The sequence below is a fragment of the Melanostigma gelatinosum genome (genome assembly GCF_949748355.1).
Source record: "Melanostigma gelatinosum genome assembly, chromosome: 9".
NCBI classification, from domain to species: Eukaryota; Metazoa; Chordata; class Actinopteri; order Perciformes; family Zoarcidae; genus Melanostigma; species Melanostigma gelatinosum.
The window spans coordinates 26,447,748-26,467,388 of record NC_136642.1 but is presented as its reverse complement, the minus strand read 5'-3'; the positions used below and the strand labels follow the sequence as shown (position 1 = coordinate 26,467,388).

General features: G+C 42.3%; 2 protein-coding genes across 4 annotated transcripts in view; both read left to right on the top strand.

Annotated features, from left to right (window-relative positions):
- Positions 1-7,418, top strand: part of adcy3a (adenylate cyclase 3a) — a 63,434-nt gene extending 56,016 nt beyond the window's left edge. For both annotated transcript variants that reach the window (XM_079275571.1, XM_079275570.1), the window contains exons 20-21: positions 973-1,097; positions 2,557-7,418. In XM_079275571.1, coding sequence (XP_079131697.1) covers positions 973-1,097; positions 2,557-2,736 — 305 coding nt within the window. In that variant the 3' untranslated portion in view covers positions 2,737-7,418. The remainder of the gene's footprint in view (positions 1-972; positions 1,098-2,556) is intronic.
- Positions 7,419-9,774: 2,356 nt separating this feature from the next.
- wdr26a (WD repeat domain 26a) overlaps positions 9,775-19,641 on the top strand; it is a 38,738-nt gene continuing 28,871 nt past the window's right edge. For both annotated transcript variants that reach the window (XM_079275574.1, XM_079275575.1), the window contains exon 1: positions 9,775-10,376. In XM_079275574.1, coding sequence (XP_079131700.1) covers positions 10,078-10,376 — 299 coding nt within the window. In that variant the 5' untranslated portion in view covers positions 9,775-10,077. The remainder of the gene's footprint in view (positions 10,377-19,641) is intronic.

Sequence of the window (19,641 nt, the reverse complement as noted above, 5' to 3'; positions counted from 1 at the left end):
GAATGAAATTGTGTCATGATATTTGAATGGATGTTATTCAGAGATCGGGACAACACATATCCTGTGGTTGGTGTGGAGGCACTGACTGCTTGTCTAATTTTCTGAATTTTGTCAGTAAAAAAGGAGGCAAATTGATTGCATGCCCAGGTGGATTGGAGCTCAGCAGCTACCGACACTGGAGGGTTTGTTAGCCTGTCGACGGTAGCAAATAAGGCGCGTGTATTGTTCTTGTTTTTGGTTATGATGTCAGAGAAGAATGACTGCCTTGCATTTCTAAGTTCCAAATTATAATTGCGAAGTCTCTCTTTATAGATGTCACAGTGAACCTGGAGATTAAAGGGTGCAGTTCTAAGATATTTCGAAGTCTCTGTGTGAATAGATAAAGAGAACTCTACTCCTTGTTCTAAGATGGCAGTTTCCGCCCTAATCTGGTGGTTTAAGCAAGTGTTTCTTTCAGGGACACTGTATCTGTTTCTATCGTGCGAACAGGCGACGGAATGCCCTGCTCGGAGTTTTTGACCTACTTACAGTGACCTCACAACTCCGCAATATAAGCTTACAAGTATAGCTCATATTATTTAACATTGAATGTATATATTTTATTTACACTAGGACCACTGATTCGCCAAACCTGCTTGCTTACAGTCTGTGTTCCACCACAGTCCCCGACGCTGGTCTCATGATTCATTTTGTTTCTAAAGATAGATTTGATTTTGTAGCGAGTAATGAAGGTTTCAGGGGAAATGTATCGGAGTCAAAGTATCAGTTTTCTTTGCAAAATGTAGTAAAGTAAAAGTCAACAGAAATATAAATAGTAAAGTACAGATACCCAAAAAAAACGACTTAAGTACAGTAACAAAGTATTTCTACTTCGTTACTATACACCACTGAGTATAACTACATAGTGTTTGTCATCAATCTCCCATAACAGTCTGAATCTTACATGTCCCACATGTCAACACTCTCATCCAGGTCTGAATAAGGGCGGAGTGTTAGCAGGGGTGATTGGTGCCCGAAAACCCCACTACGATATCTGGGGCAACACTGTGAACGTGGCCAGTCGCATGGAGTCCACAGGGGTCATGGGAAACATCCAGGTACAGCACTGAGTATTACAGCGGCTTTCTGGATGACTTAACGGTGTTTATACAACTTTCAAAATGAGTACTGTTTCGAGTGGTTTAAAAGCTTTGGTGATGAGGCATGTTTTAATCCAGGTTCATTGTCTGTGTATCTTTACATATAATGACGAGCGGAGTTGTTCACCTCACCACATTGTACTCGAGTACACTTTCCAGTGCTACTGCAGCTATTTGAAAATGCTTTACGTTTGGATATACCTCTAAAATCTGCAATACAAAATCAAGAGGAAATAAGTGACCACATTTTCATAAATCATCCTTAAGGAATGGTAAGACAATATGAAAATACTTATTTTTTTGTTAAAGCACAAATAACGTGTGATAACGCTTCCGTCAGGAAAAGCAGATAATTCAAAACTGAAAATTGTGATATTTCATCCAAATCACTTCAAATGTTAAAATAAACATAATGACATTCCAGAACAGCAGCGTACAAACACAGAACATTGAAAATAGAACTTTACTGTCCCTACACCAGACCACAGAGCCCTGCTGTTATTGTCCTTAAACAAGTCAACTTTATGAACAGGAGAGGTTTGAAGTAGAGGTTGTAAAAGTGTAAATCGTTCAATATGTATAGCATGTGGAGCGTCAATTTCTGAGTACAAATATATTGTATATATAGATTTCGTTATTTTTTGTAAAAGAAATTATCTAAGAAATTGGATTCAGGGATTAGTCCCTGTGCTTATACAAGATGGTCAACAGGTCCCATACCCCGGGCTACATTACACACAGGGCTTCCCTTTGTCAACATGTGGAGGATACTGATGTTCACTCCCTCATCCAGCCTTTACAGCCTGTGCTGAGGTTGACATACAGTGTCATACCACACACACACACACACACACGGTAAAGACAAGTGGCCATGAGCCTGAGCTGATCACAAGCGGGTCACGAGGACCCTTTAGGGAAGTGCTGCACAGGCATGTGGTTAGTTCCAAAGACATACAGAGTAACAGAAGGAATACATGATCAACCTGAGAGAAAGTGTCACACTATATCAGTGAGTGCAGCTCTGACAGTTATAGCGCTCATTTCCCTCATAACAAGTCTGGAACTACAGCTGCTTCAGGGAGTTTGAGATCAAATTGAACCACAATATACATTTATGCATCAACAGAGTTCATGTACAGTAACTAAGACTAGTTGCCACATTTATTTTCATACAAAACAGTGTTATAGTTCAATGTTGCGTCTGTCCTCGAGGTGGTTTTAAAGGAGGTCGTCACAATCCCATGTCCATGCTCTCCTCTGTGCTGCTTTAGTTAATTTACGTCTGCAAACACAAGTTGGAATTAAAATGTCAATTTTTTTCTGAGAAACCGTCTGAAAGCCTGTGTGTGTGTGTGTGTGTGTGTGTGTGTGTGTGTGTGTGTGTGTGTGTGTGTGTGTGTTTGTGTGTTTCCCCCAGGTGGTGGAGGACTGCTACAACATCCTGAAGGGGTACGGCTTCCGCTTTGTGAGGAGGGGGCCCATCTTTGTGAAGGGTAAAGGGGAACTGCTCACTTATTTTCTCAAGGGAAGAGACAAACAAGGCTCATTTATTAATGGCTCCTCTGTCACTCTGCCACACCAGGTGGTGGACAGCTAAGGACCACACACACACACACACACACCCCAGCGATCACCTCTAGGGTGTGATGACAGGGCGAGGCAGTGGAGAGAGTTTTTGGAATGAAAAAATAAAATTGCTCTAATACCTGAACTTAACTGAATGTTTACAAGTCAAATTAAAACTCCACTGACACACTTCATACACACCTGTGACAACCCACCACTCACTACTGAACACACACACACACACACACACATGTTCACTGTCTGTGGAAAGATATATGTGCCAGTAGAGATTGTATTTCAATTTGAATATCATGTTCAAGAACCATGGAACTCAAAACATGAAGAATTGGATAAATGAATGAATTAACAGAAAAGATTAGAAACTGACAGGAACACCAGGCATCTAGATACAGCAGTAGAGTTGAGGGTTGTCATGCCACCTAGTGGACTGACACACACATTTAATCTTTTATGGCAGCAGTTTATAAAAACTTGAAAATCTAAAATAAATGTTCAGAGATTCTTTGAAAGGGATCCAGGGTCTTGCCCCCATTTGTGGTTCTGTGGTATGTACCTTAACCACTCAGCTATCAAAACAACCTGTTGCCACTCTGAGTGTCCAGAGTCCAGTTATGTCATGTACACAACTGCTCTGTCAAGACAGGTACTGTTGCGATATCTCATTAGAAAGCTACGGTTCTTGTAATTCGATTTATGCAAACCATTTCAAGATACAATCACAACAGCAGGTACAGTTAACGTCTCTGTCAACCGAACACTGCAAAAATAGCCGATCAAATATCGCCGTGACTCACCGATTATGATTCATAACGTCTCCCTCGTGCATGCTACTCCACCAAAAACGGTCTTGCTTCGTCGCTAAGGGTCCACTCGATCCATTCCAGTGAAAGATTTAGTCCACAACACATTAGCTAGTACGTCCATAAACACCCACGGGGAGCTGTTGCATCATTTCAAATTAGCTAGCAGATATTGACAATTTTCTATGTATTTCTAGTCATATCGCCCGTTAAAATGTAAACACTGCCGTGTCTGTGTCTCAAAATGGCAGCCTGCATTCCGCCGGTTAGATTGACACCTCATTTGACCCAATAGGAGCTTCCATAGCCTGGTCACATTCTGGAACAGCCAACGAGAGTCCGCTTTGAAAGACAATGCCCGCCTCTCTTCTTTGGGAACGCTCGAGCCAATTGCAATCGACCTCGATGAATCTCAGGCTCCATTTAGCCAATGAAATTACGAAGAGAAGGATATGCAGATTCACCAGATTGCATCCTGGGAAAGTCTTTCCAACTCAAATTCAGTACCATGAGTGAAGTACCGGAGACCGATTATGAAGACCAAAGTCTGGTTGATGAGAATTTACAAGAATCTGTGAAAGTTTACTGGTTAAATACATTGTAGATAACCATATATCAACATAAACAAATTACAGTTCGACTTTTGGACACGTAGTTTATCGTAGTCTTTGACTTTAACGTGGTGTCTACGATCCTCCAAATGCGCTTTTATGCGGGTGTACTCTTAGTAAACCAGGTGTAAAATATTTGTTTTCTGTTGTATTGTTTTCAAATTTCAACTTCTACGAGGTACTGTGAGTTCATTTTATGCTACCGATGTGTTTTCAAGCTCATAAGTCCCAGCCATAGATAACTGCTGCCATCTTTTGGCCAAAAGAAATCCAGGCGGAAATAAAAACCTTCTGTTTCAGTGTGTTGTAAACTCTATAGCTCAATGCTAGTAGCACTTACAGTGATTCTGATCATTGTGGAGAAACTTCAGAGTGTTAGCTTTCAATGGAGACTAAAACCATACATGTACTCCCAATGGTTCAGTAAGAGCTGTCAGTTTACTTTGGGTACGCATTGGATAGGCGTTTTAGGCAAATTTTACAGGAGTGATAAGAGGTTTTAATTCAGGTCCAATCACATGTCATCTTGCTACAGAACAGATTGGATTTATAGAACAGTTATTTGATTGAAAATTGTGAGCATGAGGATGACTAATTCAAACTGACTCCATTTCATTTAAATACAATGATGGTCTTTATGTCTTTCCATGTCTCAGATAAAAACAGAACATTGATCACAGACACACACACACCCTTTTTGCAAACACGCCAGTTTTGATGGCATTTCCTCAGCACAGTCACACTCCGTGGCTTTTGGAAGCCCAGACTAAATGTTGGACCGCTGCCCATTTACAGAATACTTCCATGTATGGAAACCTGACGAACTGATCTGAGCTCAGATTTCCTGTCTTTGATGAGGAAGAGGATGTGGAAGAGGACCAATGAGAGGCCAGAGTGTGACGATACAGACTGATCTGCCACCTGTTGCTGCCAATGTGTGGTTGTGTATAATAGTGTGTGCGCATAGTGTATTTTTCCACAGTGAAAGTATTCTCTCCTTCTGATCAGATGTGTCAGTGCTGTGTTCTCCTCTCTGCTCCTGGAGCTCGTACAGCACACTGCAGCACTGGCTTAAAAAGAAGGCAAACTGTAAAATGATTCATCAATTACAGTTTTCAACTTTGACTGCACTTCCTGTAGTTTTCCTGGGATTTCAGGTGACTCACTTTCAGTTTACACTTAATATGAAAGGGTATAGATGAGCTGATGAAAGTGTTTGTATCCAACCTGTGTGAATATCTGACTGCTCCTGTTTCTTGACCCATTAGACCTATTTCAGTGATGTCACTTTGACATATGATCTCAGCAATTAACATGGAGAGAACAATGTTTGAAAAGCCAAAAAGGACACAAGCTGTCATAAACTGGAATTTTCCTTTAACTGCATAGTAGTCATGTGGAAGAAGAAGACTGTAATGAAAGATTTTAGAATACAGTCAGAAAGTCAATTTCATGTTGTAAAATGACGACGGCAACAAAAAGTTCAGATCCATGACGTTGAACTTGTTGCAGCCGTCAACGTTGTTTGCTCAAGATTTGGATCAACTTCATTTCCACCTGGTCAGGCTGGTCTCATCCAGCATTCCTAAATCATGAACAATAATGTGCTGTAATTCCTATGTTGACCTGGTATTAACATGCAATCTTCATCTGGATAAGGATATCTGATTGCATTTACACCTGGAACACATTCTGTTTTTCTCAACTCTACCTGCACTGTGCTAGCATCTCAACACAACTTAGGTGGGTGAGCCAGCTGACTTTATGTTCCAGCTTTGCTCTGACACTGCTGTCCACCCACAGTGCTATTAAGTAATGGTTTCCACTCTGAGTGTCATCGATTGGCATCCAAGCAAGGTGACCTTTCAAACTATAGATGGCTGTTTACACATGGCTACGATCTGATAACAATGTAAGCCAGACCACCTCCAGATGTGAATTAACATGTGGATTCCCTGATCCAGGTAAGGTATCCAGATACAGATCTCATGCTCTTGTGTACCAGGTGGAAATGGGGTCTCACTCCTCTAGTGAATTCTGGCCTGAAGTTGGCAATCATCTGTGTGTCTTGTTAGTCTCTGCTTGCTAGGTTGTGTACAGGGACAAAATGTACATGGACGTTTACCACAGACATGCACAGGGTTCTGCGTATGCCAATGTTTTTACAGATGCACTTGGCTGATGAGGTCTGGTGGTCCAAAAACTTGTTTGGTCCACACAGAAATCGCACAGGCCCTCACAGACCTGGGCTGTGTGGCTTTGTGTACACGGACGGTCTAATTGACTCCTAGGAGGACACGTCTTCTAACGGCTTCAGGAGGTCTCACCACCTGGGTCATCTTGGTCCCTCTACCCAAGGTGGAAGTAAGGTGCAAAGGCTTGACACCTAATCAGACCTAATTGCTGACATTTTGGACCAATTGCAGGCAAAGCATGTGTTTGGAGGAGGTGAGCAAGGCTATCAATAGGTCATGACTCACATTTCGGGGTTCTCTTTAGCCACAAACATTTGCTTGTGATTACACACCAAATTCTAATTGCATTAAGGGAACTGCTGACATTCCTCCCCTAAAGTTTGGATTTGGGATGACAGCAGTGACATGCAGCAGAATGGGCACACCCACCTGGCAGGAAGCAGATGTACTGTGTGTGTGTTTAGAGGGAAAGTAAATGTACACTGCTTATTCCTCTGCTGATGGTAAAGCCCATTAATGTCTCTGTAGAATGGGATGACAGTGCAATAGTTTCCTCTTCTACAAACCTGACATTCCTCTTCAGGAAAGGTTAAATCATTCCTTCCCCTTTAATTCATATTTTTATAATGTAATGTACAAGTTCTGTTCTATTTAAAGTGAAAACGTGAAAGGACTGAATGTGTCCGAGTTGCACATAGAGCTTAGACAGTGTTTATTGGTCAGGTTTATTTATTGGAAATGACGGACATTGTTTTGTTTTTCTTGCATAGATGTGAAAGTGCCAATCATAAAGGAATGGCGTTAAATGAAACCACAGCTGTTTCCTGATTTGTAATGTAAAAGAATCTCAGGCTTGGAACAACATTTGAATAATGTGTGATGATTCTAGAGCAACAACACAACACTGAAAGGCCAGCTGATGGCATCAGAACAACAAACCGATTCAATCTTGTGCTTCTAGTTGTTTCCGTTCAGCTTTTGTCAAAATTTGATGAAGAACTCTGATTCCACAGTTGTAGTGATTTCAATTAGATAAACTGTCGATCCCACTTCTGGTTTTAAGTTGAAAGAATTTCTCATTTAGTGTACCCTCTTTCATTTCAGTTGTCATCATAAGGTGAGTTCATTAAAAAAAATCCCAAAAGACGTGCTTCAATCTAATGATTACTGCACAGTAGGTGGAAACCACAGCACCGTGACTGTGGAAGAGCTCAACGTCTGCAGGGTGATGGGATGGAGCAGAGTATCGGCTAATGAATCGCTCCGGCATCACAGCTGCTGCATTGCTTTGATTTTGGCTGCTTTATTTGCGCATGCTAAGTGAAATAGATTTAGCTTGGTGCTTTGAAAAGAGAGGTTACATTACTGCATTGTGTAATGTATCTATATATGTACAGGTAAGTAACACTATACAAATATGAGGTATCTTAATACTACAATTAATATATCAGAAAGTGGTATTAACAAAATGTACAGTTGTGGGTACAAATCTGAAAGTGCAAGTGAAGTAAACAGTAGATGAATGGAAGATAAGTAATATAAGAAACAATAAAATACAAGTCTGCAGTTTGTCCTAGTTAAAGGGGAAAAAGCCTTCAGTGACAAATAAGCTCAATGAAGGTTCAAAATACAACTCAACATTGTTTTATGAGTATTTTCATGGAGTTCATTTATTATTGTTTTATTTATTTATTTGTCATTTTCTGCAGGAAACACTCCATTAAAGGGGCACCCTGGTTCCACGCTCTGTACTATTCGCGATCCAATAAACTTATTTTAATTATGTGTCAGGAACATTCAATACTCTGAAGCTGATGCTGAAGCTGTCTGTGAACACACCGGGCTTTCTCTCTGCTGATGCTGAAGCTGTGTGTAAACACACCAGGCTTTCTCTCTGCTGATGCTGAAGCTGTCTGTAAACACACCGGGCTTTCTCTCTGCTGATGCTGAAGCTGTCTGTAAACACACCAGGCTTTCTCTCTGCTGATGCTGAAGCTGTCTGTAAACACACCAGGCTTTCTCTCTGCTGATGCTGAAGCTGTCTGTGAACACACCGGGCTTTCTCTCTGCTGATGCTGAAGCTGTCTGTAAACACACCAGGCTTTCTCTCTGCTGATGCTGAAGCTGTCTGTGAACACACCGGGCTTTCTCTCTGCTGATGCTGAAGCTGTCTGTAAACACACCAGGCTTTCTCTCTGCTGATGCTGAAGCTGTCTGTGAACACACCGGGCTTTCTCTCTGCTGATGCTGAAGCTGTCTGTAAACACACCAGGCTTTCTCTCTGCTGATGCTGAAGCTGTCTGTGAACACACCGGGCTTTCTCTCTGCTGATGCTGAAGCTGTGTGTAAACACACCGGGCTTTCTCTCTGCTGATGCTGAAGCTGTAGAAAGCACTCTCCCTCATCTGGGTGCGCACATGTAATTGTAATCTGTTAAAACTTGTTGACAGGCAGGGGCGTGGCTTGTTTGGAAATCCTTTTAATATGTATCCACAACTGATGTAATCTTTGTTGCCCTTTTTGAGAAACTGATTAAAATACAAATAATTTGGCCTCAAAGGAAAAGCTTAGTCAATCTAAATATAGAGTTGAGCAGGTGGGCTTTTTACGATAACATTGACACTGCAGTCTAATACTGAGTAGAAGGACCCTGGACAGCACAAGTGTTCCACTGGATCTGCTCGTGTTGGGGCTGCAGGTAGCCTACACTTTTTACAGGCAAGTAATCCAGCACCGTAACACAGACACGTGAGGCCCCCGGAGCTGACCCTGAGTGGGCCCCTTCCAGCAGCACAGAGCAGGTGAATTTGAACATCTTTCATAGTGAGGATACAAAATGTGACAGACTACTTTAGAACACTGGACACGGATGTTTGAGTAGATTTTAAACTGTTGAGGCTTTTTTAAGCGTTTCAAATTGTGTCGCACCATCCCTAAGGTGCTGGGACTGTGGAAGGATTGGATCTTTGAGATAACAGCGTAAGGCAACAAACGAAAATGACCTGAAAGTATTTGTCAAGAACACCCATTGTGAAGGCCAATGAATGTGCAGAAGAGCCCGCAGTGAGAATGAAGTCATCTTTAATACTCGTCTTCATATTAAATGATTTGAATCATTCACATTTGAATTGATCTTTTCCTGTGTAACCATTACTGCATTCAAATATGAAGAAGGTGGTGTGAGCGACTGGGCCTGATGTGTTTATACCAGTGGTGTAATAGGCTGACATTGAAACACAGAAATAAACCACAATATCAGCGGGCTGTAACTTGAACAATTTAAATTGAGACATTATAGATGTGAAATAAAATAGAGGATAGCGCCCCTACCGACGACGCAGCCAATGCGCAGCACGCGCAAAAAGACGTGAAGGAATTTCTGACGTCACTGCGTTTGTCTATAACAAGCTGCAGCTGTCTGAGAGCAACAATAACAAGCTCGACCCAGCAACACACCGAGGTTTTAACCGCACCTGACAGCAAACAACAGCACGGGGTTTCTCAAAATGTGGCCGTGGAAATAACTCTGGTCTCCGTCTCTTCATCGTGCGAGTCATAATCCGGGTTATCGTCACCAACACCGCCGCGAAACAAACACAGAGACTCGGCCGCAGGGGAACAGGGCAGTTCGAGGCTGCATCTGGGTCAGTGGGCCTCTCGGCGGCAGTACCGGTGGTTTAGTTATATATAACTAAACCACATATATATATATACACAGCTCGTCCTCTGCATACACCGTGGTAACATGCAGGCTAACGGGGCAGGACAGGACCGAGATTCAGAACAGTACTGCCCAAACGGTGCGCAGAACAGAGAGTCGTCCTCCACCGGAGTAGCTCACTCTAACGGACTTTTAACGGAGTCAGCCCCAAACAATGGAAACACCGTCAGCAACAACAACGGAGTGTCCGCTCAGCCTCCGTCCAACAACAGCAACAGCACGGCGGAGGCCAACTCGGGCGTGAAGAAGAAGAAGCGTTTGTCCCAGTCTGAGGAGGATGTCATCCGGCTGATAGGACAACATTTGCACGACCTCGGTCTCAAGTAAGTGAGCCAGCTGGACATCAGACTGTAAACTCAATGATCCTCCAGTGACCTGTGGACATGTTGTCTTCTCTCTAGTCATGGGAGAGAAACAAAGCCAGCCTCTCAGAGTACCAGCAGTGGAATGCATGTATGTATGTATGTATGCATGCATGTATGCATGTATGCATGTATGTATGTATGTATGTATAATTAGCGCGAACATCATAAACACTGGGTACATGATCCACAAAGCATGGGGCCGTGGTCAGAGATGGGCAAAGATACATCAAAATGTATTTTGATACAAAATACCCCTCAAATAAATGTATAAAATACAAAATACTGGTGCCAGAAAATGTAACAAAATACAATGCATGTATTTTGTATTTAAAATACAGGAAATACCTTTTCCTTGATTTTCCGCTCTCTCATTAGCAGAGCATTCAGGTTTGGGCTCTATAGAGTGGTCTCGTGTGATGTCACAGTTTTAGCTGTCGGCCATGTTGGAGTACACACAAAGCCACTGGCATGCACGGCTGAGTCGCATAACCTATCGGTGGTGAACTTTTGTGCTGTCTTTGGTTGTGGCAGCAGAGCTGATAGAGACAAGAAATCATTCTTTCGTTTGCCAGCGGTCATTACACATCAAGGAAATAACACGAAGGAGCTATCCAAGCGACGTCGCGAGAAATGGCTGTCACGCATCTCTCGAGATATAAAGGAATGGAATTTGGCGTACACTAGAGTATGTGCGGATCACTTTATAAGTGGTCAGTGATTTTATTTCCTAATTCGTTTGTGAACAGTATTTAATAAAGGAAATATAAATTAAACTTTGACATGAGAAGGTTACCGAAGCTTCATCGGCCGGTGACAGCAGTCGGTACCAGAGACGTGTCGAGCGTGTAGAACAGGCCAAACACAGAGATGCAGCCTCAGCATTGCTTGATATGAGTTGAACGTCGGATCATGCATATATATATGTGTGTGTGTGTGGGGGGGGGGGGATGAAGTTAGGGGTTAGTTCAAAGTTAATTCCTACACACACGCACACAATGACATGCACGTACAATGTAAACAAACACACGTGTCTGTTTGCACTGAGTAAACATTGAATATTGCTAAATATCTGACCAGATCTGTATATATTTACCCTTCCAATGACGAGATGAGAATTCTCGACGACCGTTGCTTTGACGTCTCGGACCCATCCACTGACAAACTGATTATAAGCGTCAAGCCCTTTGTAGCACTCCAACTCGTCTTTTGTGTAAGGACTGGGGGTGTTCACGAGATACGTGTAGATGTTGGCGTAGTTTACCGATTGAAGATAAGTAGGATCGGCACTAAAACGATCTGCACTCATCGTATAGGGATCCAAGTTACCAATAACCTTCAATTTGGCCAGGTAGCGAACCTTTGATGCACTATCCAGTGATTCAAAGTATGGTATTTTCGCCGCAATTCCTTGTTTACTCGCCGCCATGTGTGGAGGATGGAACTCACCCCCCAGAGAAGGAGGCCAGAGCACGTGTCCGGCTGCTTTGTGCAGTCGACACGCTCCAATAAGAAATCTACCAAGACTGGTTTACAATTATAAGGAATTTAATTCCACTGATGCAAGTACGATTACAGTTAAACATTGGAGTACATACTCCTATGAAATATTAAAATATAAACCCACTTTGGAAAAAAACTACCTCTGGTCCCATGAGACACAGCTGTCGCAGGAAACCGCACGCTAGAAAGAGGCAGAAAAAACACTTCTAACTCCGCCCACATATTCGTTCGCGACTCCTCCCCTCCCGTCTATCTCAATTTCTATTGGCTAACTTCCCTACACACTTCTGTAAACGCCTATCTCCACATCTCTCTCTCCCTGAGCAGCTAACACATTCAAATCCTGTCAGTTATGACTTACTCCCTTCTATGATAATCCTTCAGTATATAAGCTACACTTCTGCAACTTGGCAGAAGCTTCATGTCTTATTAGCTCCTAATCCTACATCACTTTATGTTTATCTTAATTATGCATTCCCAAAACCCCTATGATTAATTATGAATTATTAAACACTTATTATATCTACTAACTACAGTTTTTTGCTCAAATTTCTTACAATTCCCCCCTAACCCACAGTTCACTGTGAGTTAGCTACTCAAATGTAGTTAGTTACTCAAATGTCCCTGGAGACCTCCCCCCTACTCAATCCAGGGAGAGGCTCCCTATCTATCTAAACAGTGACAAACAATTCATGCATACAGATATCATTTCAAGTATTCCTGTTCGGTCCGTTTCACCCTACGCTTACCTCGCTTACGCAAAAAAGGAAAAAATCGAATGCGTTGAAGTTCACTGCCTTCCATGTCTTGGGGCTGGCAGGATCAGGATACAGTCTGTAGGCGAGAGAAAACATACTGAGAAGCCTTGACTGTTCTTTTACACTTGACAAAATTACATTTCTTAATCCTTACACCCTAAAATCCCCTTATAACCCAATTAAACAAAAAATAAAATCTCAAAATACTCATCCAAAACAATCAGTCTATTTCCCAAATTTACAATATGTCACCGGATGTTTTAGAAGTCCATCTGGGCCTTTATCAGGTCCTTCAGGATCTCCGAGAGGATGGTCAGGAACCGCTTGTGAAGTTCCGCTGGTGGCCTCATCTAGACTGTGGCCATCAGAAGCTCCAATTCTCCCTCATCCTCGACACATAACTGGTTGCCCTGGACTGGTGTGTGGCTCATCGTTGAAGCAATAAACCCCCGTAGAAGCCCACGGATGCAAGGGAACCCCCATCCACAGACGACTAGGAGGCCTACGACGACAGCACACAGAGTAATTACGATTGACAAAAATGTATGTTTCCACTTGCCAAACATACTTCCAACCAGTCGGTGAATGGATTCGTGACACCAGAGTTCTCCGCTAGCTCTTGGCTGAGTGCTGTCAGTCCTTCCAGCGCCCTGGTCACCGATCCATCAGGAGCTGTGTTATTTGGAATGAAAGTATAGCACGCAGTCCCAAACATCTGGCAAACGCCACCTTTCTCTGCTAAATCATATCTAATGCCATTCTGTTCTGCAAGGTCATTAAACTAGTCTTCGCCAGCTGTGCATGCAGTCCTGATATGGCGTCCCTGGTGAAGTTTACAAAACGCTGTTGGTTGTAGTAAATGTAGTTGATCCAATCGACGTTTTTATTAATCGTCACCCTCTGAGAGAAAACAGATTCTAAATCTGCTATTTGATTTCTGGCTTGAAAGTCATTAGACACTCCCCTTGGCACCCCTATGACATCTATGTACACTTGGTCATCAAAGGCTCCCTTCGGGCTATCGGCATCTCTTTTGGATCTTCTGTTAGCATGTGGGCGTGGCGAGATGAGTTCTCTATAAGTTGCATCATTGACAGGCAAGATATAGAATGACAATATAAGTTGCACCAACGCACATCTACCTGTCCAATCTTTAGGCAGGATTGGATATATGGTTCTTCCTCCACACCACCACCATAAATCAGCTCTGGGTGCTGTCTGTCTTAACACACTGTTATATAGATAGTCGCTAGCATTGTGACTGTTGCTACAATTTGCTTCAATAATACTACCTACATTGGGCCCCATAGCTGTATCTGAGACTATACAATCAAATGGACCCTCTGAAACCTTGAACAGAGGTGGGGTATTATATTCTACAGGTGGGTAATCCCAGTGTAGCCCCTGACAAGTGTGATGGAGGGGCAAAGTGTCATCAGTAAACAGAGTTAAAATACAACTAAATTCAGGACTTAGGGGTCTAAATCTTGAAGGAACTGGTGTTGCTCGGGGTCTAGGTTCTGAACACACAATACAATCTGTATTTCTCTGACTTGAAGCCATATATTGTACCCACCATAAATTCCCATCCGCCATTCCAGTTTCCACCCCCGGTACCTCATTCTCTGCGTCAGTCGTATGTCGAACCTGATCATCCATGATCTTTTTGGCTGGCTTAACAATAATCCTAATGAGCCCTTGTGGGGCAGGACTATCAGTAGTTGCCTTTCCCTGTACTACGTAAAGTCCTCCGTCAGTCAATTTTGGGTCTGTTAAGGTAAGTCTTAAAGGATTACATCTACCCACCCCCTTTCTACACAATCAGTCATAATATGATAACAGCTTCCCATACTTATTTGTGGCGGGCCCACACTGGTCAGTTATGATGCACAAGGTTTTGGTCATCCAACCGTAGGTGTGTTCATACTTGGGACAGGAAACTACTTCTCAGAAGTCGAACTGGACCGTTGATGTTGTACCTTCTTTGAACATAAGAGTGAGAGTTACATTTTCATAGGTGAGTGTCTTCAGAGAAGCCTCTCTACGTGGTCGGAGATCGGTTTGACTAGTTACTGAGGCTAAATTTCGAATCTTGATGTAGTCATGCATGTGTTCTGGTTCCTGTCTGTGTTTAATTCCCCATACTAAGAGGGAAACTGCTGAAATCAGGAAGCAAATAATTACAGACTTCCATAACCCACTGAACCTAGAGTCTCCTAATGGAAGGCCTCGCTTAAACTGGGGGAAATGTCATTCTCAGTACTGTCTAAAGCCCTCTTTTGAGGTGTCTTTAGCTTCAAATTTTTCCTGTTTGATGTTAAATCCTGTCTCTGCGAGTGTGTCACTCGTTACCTTCGCTGCTGCACAGTGAGTGAGGTGGTGCCAAGTCGCTCCCATTTTACCTTTAACCTTTACTGCATGTGAGGTTGCCAATACTACCTCCCATGGACCGGTCCACCTTGGTTCACTCCACCTGCGCTTGTGGACTTTTATCCACACCAGACTGCCTGGTGACACGTCAGCCTGCTTCCTTTCGTCAGCTGCTGCTTCTGCGTTTGTCACCTGAGAAAACAAAACTCGGCTCATGTTAGTTAGAGCTCCCGTATATTTCTCAATTTATAGAGTTAGCAAGTCTAGGCTAGGACCTATCACTGAGTTAGAAGACTTGGATTTTGCTGTATTTAAATTCAAAAGTTGTGGTTTATCATGACGTTATTAATCTCACAAATTGTGAGTAGCACCTTTACTGAAAACTATTCTAAATGTGGATCTACAAAAATGTTTGACACCTTACCATATCTGTTGATGTCTCATGGGAGGAGGTCCAGATGGACCTGGTCTTAGGTACTGCTGATGTTGTGGTGGGAACGGAGCATGTTGTGGTGCTGCACTGATCGGTCCCCCTGCTCTTTTATGAGGGCAATCTCTCACCCAATGACCTTCTCTCCCACATACGTAGCACACTCCTTTACTTACAAGACCTTCATGCCCCCCCGTTTATCGTTACCTCTCCCTCTTTTGGATGCACCACCTCTGCATCGTGGTGGAGGCTGATAGTACACCACCGTGGGGGCTGGTACTGCTGGATTTTGTTGCTGCTGGGCTTCTGCTGCTATCATCTGTTTCTTGCCCTGAAATTTTCTATTTTGCTCTCTGTCGACCTCTGCTACTTGAAGTTTCAGCAGTTGCCGCTGCATTCTCTTTATATCCTCGTCTTCTTTACTTTCTGCTCGTCTTTCCTCTATCTGCTGTTGCAAATCTTTTCTGATGCGTTCTACTTCTCTTACTTCACATTTCAGTCTTCTTACCAGCTCTCCTACCTCCCTTCTCTGCCTCTTTAATGTAAACATTATGCAGCCTAGGAGTATTCAAATGTGTGTATTGAATGTGCACGCTTGTCATCACATGAATCAAAGTCAACTCACCCTCTGTGCTGTATTGTGCGCGGTCGTTGACTCCAAAACTGGGATCCACTGCTCCACTTCCCAGATCTGGATCCACTCAACCACGCACCTTGACTAAAACAAACACAAAACTGCCCAAAGTTCAGCAGTAAATGTTAGCATACGTCTGTAGTGTATGAGAGGTCAACGATCTCTCAACTATGTTAGCGCCGTCCGTGTCAAAATTGATTCTTAGGATCGATGTAAAACAGTAAATGTACCAAAATTAGTCAATACTGGATATGTGAAGGAATCTCGAATCCAAATTTGAAGTTAGAATTCCTAAATCAAACTCAACATCTAAATCAGAATCAAGATCACAATCCAGTTCCAAATCAGAATTCGAAAGGTTTAAAATCGGAAGTAAAATGAAATTAAAAAACAATGAATAATTAATCAATTAAATATTAAATTCAACTTCAAAAAATCAATAACTGTATTCAAAGATATTCAATCAGAAATACCAATGCAAGTCAAACTGTTGAACTGCACTTACACTCTGGTCTGCACAATAATGAATCTCATTTACTAATGAATCAATTAAGTTCAAGAATTGAAGAAGCACAACTGAAACCATTAATCTTTGTTAAAATGCTGTATTAGAACCAAGTCAACAACTAAAGTTGTACTGCTTAATTAAAACTAAAGTCAGGATGTAAGCTTACAGCTCTTAGACAATGAATCTCTAAAAAAATTCACAGATTCTAAACACTTATTACTATTATCTAGCAGTTACTCCTCCTCACCGCTAGGTAATGGAGTTGCTTTTCTGGCGTTGTGCTCTTCTTCTACATTTTTCTAGCTTCATGTTGACATTCTAGCTTTTGCCAGAAGATATGCTAACGGGAATGCTAACAGCTGTGCTAACAGCAAAAACGGAGCTTCTAATAAAGCATATGCACACACAAGTTTCACCAAAATCCCACACTTTAATTCCACTCATACGCTCTCTGTCTCCTCTCACAATCCACTGGTTATTTTCTTTTATAAGCACTTTTATTTTACATACAGAGTACCGCAAAACCGGAGCTACACGTAGCTAGCGTTAGCTCCTCACAGCGCGGCTACAGATCATGCAATGTTATTCATCATTTTAAACGTATTTCCACGCTGCTAAAACACAGACTAGTCACACGTATTATTGGACTTATTGTCCGGTTTTATTTAACCTTAAATCCTCTGGTTTAACAGGCTATTAGCTCCTCCAGACCTGAGTTCATTGTTACGTTATGAAGCGAGTTATACACTACCATCGTTTACACAACCACTCCCCCAGCCAGTCTAGTTCCCCCAAAAGCCCATTATTCTACTTCTTCCGAATCACCCACACGATCTCTACTTTTAATGCACGGCCAAAGCAAGCGAGAGAGTCTTCCCGGATCGGTGTATCATCACCCGTGAACTGCAGCCTTAGAAGCTAACTCCCGCTAGCCTAGCTTCTCTACACAGCTTATGCAACGAGACCCACAATTCGTGGTCGAACCCGCAAAGGATTGCACCCCGAAGCCCATGAAAGCCACGATATTTCAGTTCGCCAAGCTACATAACTGTTTTTAAACTCGTTATCTGCAGGCCTAGCAATGCTCACGCTGAGCCGAGGAGTCTCCCAGTATAAGGAAAGCCCGTCCGCCAAACAGACAACTGTTTCGATTCCAATGTGGTGATTTAATTACAGCGCTGTCTGCCTTTAATTTCTTTATTCTCAGGATCCTCTGTATACACTGGACTAGTCCCTTAGTTCACCATACTTCAGACTGTAAAACGTAGCTTACCTCAGCAGAATTCGGCCTTCTCCGTGGAACGTCCTCATCGGCACCGCAGAGCTAGCTGTTAGCAACGCCAGTCTACAGACCTCCCCTAAATTTCCTAAAAAGCTAACTCACAGATTTCATGAAACTGCTCTGCTTACCGATATTATGGGCCCAGGATGTCTGCTTGACCAACGCTGCCTCCAGCACACACAGCGAGGCCGGTAAGGGTGTCCCTTCGTGGTCGCCAAATTTGTGGAGGATGGAACTCACCCCCCAGAGAAGGAGGCCAGAGCACGTGTCCGGCTGCTTTGTACAGTCGACACTCTCCAATAAGAAATCTACCAAGACTGGTTTACAATTCTAAGGAATTTGATTCCACTGATGCAAGTACGATTACAGTTAAACATTGGAGTACATACTCCTATGAAATATTATAATATAAACCCACTTTGGAAAAAAACTACCTCTGGTCCCATGAGACACAGCCGTCGCAGGAAACCGCACGCTAGAAAGAGGCAGAAAAAACACTTCTAACTCCGCCCACATATTCGTTCGCGACTCCTCCCCTCCCGTCTATCTCAATTTCTATTGGCTAACTTCCCTACACACTTTTGTAAACGCCTATCTCCACATCTCTCTCTCCCTGAGCAGCTAACACATTCAAATCCTGTCAGTTATGACTTACTCCCTTCTATGATAATCCTTCAGTATATAAGCTACACTTCTGCAACCTTGGCAGAAGCTTCATTTCTTTTAGCTACTAATCCTACATCACTTTATGTTTATCTTAATTATGCATTCCCAAAACCCTTATGATTATGACTAATTATGAATTCTTAATTATGAATTATTAAACACTTTTATTATATCTACTAACTACAGTTTTTTGCTCAAATTTCTTACACATGTAGGATCTGTATGTACTCCAACATGGCGGACAGACCTCGTAACTAAGGAGATCGTGACGTAGGTGAGACCACTCTATAATGTACACAAAGCTCTGGTGAAGCCCACTAACAGGAAGAACAGTCACAGAATGTCAGTGTAACGAAGCACATCTGTGCTTGTTGATGGTCCTTCTTGAACATCATCTTGCTGAGACATGTTGTCCAACTGTAAAATGTATGAAATAATAAAATTAAGAATACTTTCATAATATGCCTTTTAAATAAAATAAATTGGATATTTAATGTTTTTTAGTTGTTTTTTTTATATCCTGGCTAACTGTGAACTATACTATCTGCGAGTCATTGATATGGCATTATGACATTCATATTGAGAAGTTACAGCATAACTTGTCAGACAGTGCAAGATTAGATGGTCAGACGTCTCTTGATGAGGTTATCATGAACATACAAGCTCCCAATCTCTCTCTTATAGCTAGCTACTCGACTGATAAGTTAACTTGCTGAACACTGGCTATGCACTAGCCTAGACAGCATGCATCATTACCATGTTATCATCGATCGCTAGCTGGATATTATAACCATCACCATGTGTATACAATAGGCTATGTAGCCAGACCCAGACTCAATCAATTATACATCAAGCTAGTTGACATCTGTCACACTCAGATACAATATTTAACTTGACAGACAATCCGTTGAATTTCAAGATCTGAAGACTGAACTCATGAACTGTTTTTTGATTTGTGGCGCAAGTATTTTGAGTATTTTAAATCCAAAATTACTCCACTCTAATGTATTTTGTTACAAATTACGTTTGATTTTTATCGACCCTGTCAAATACAAATTACAAAACACTCAAAAGT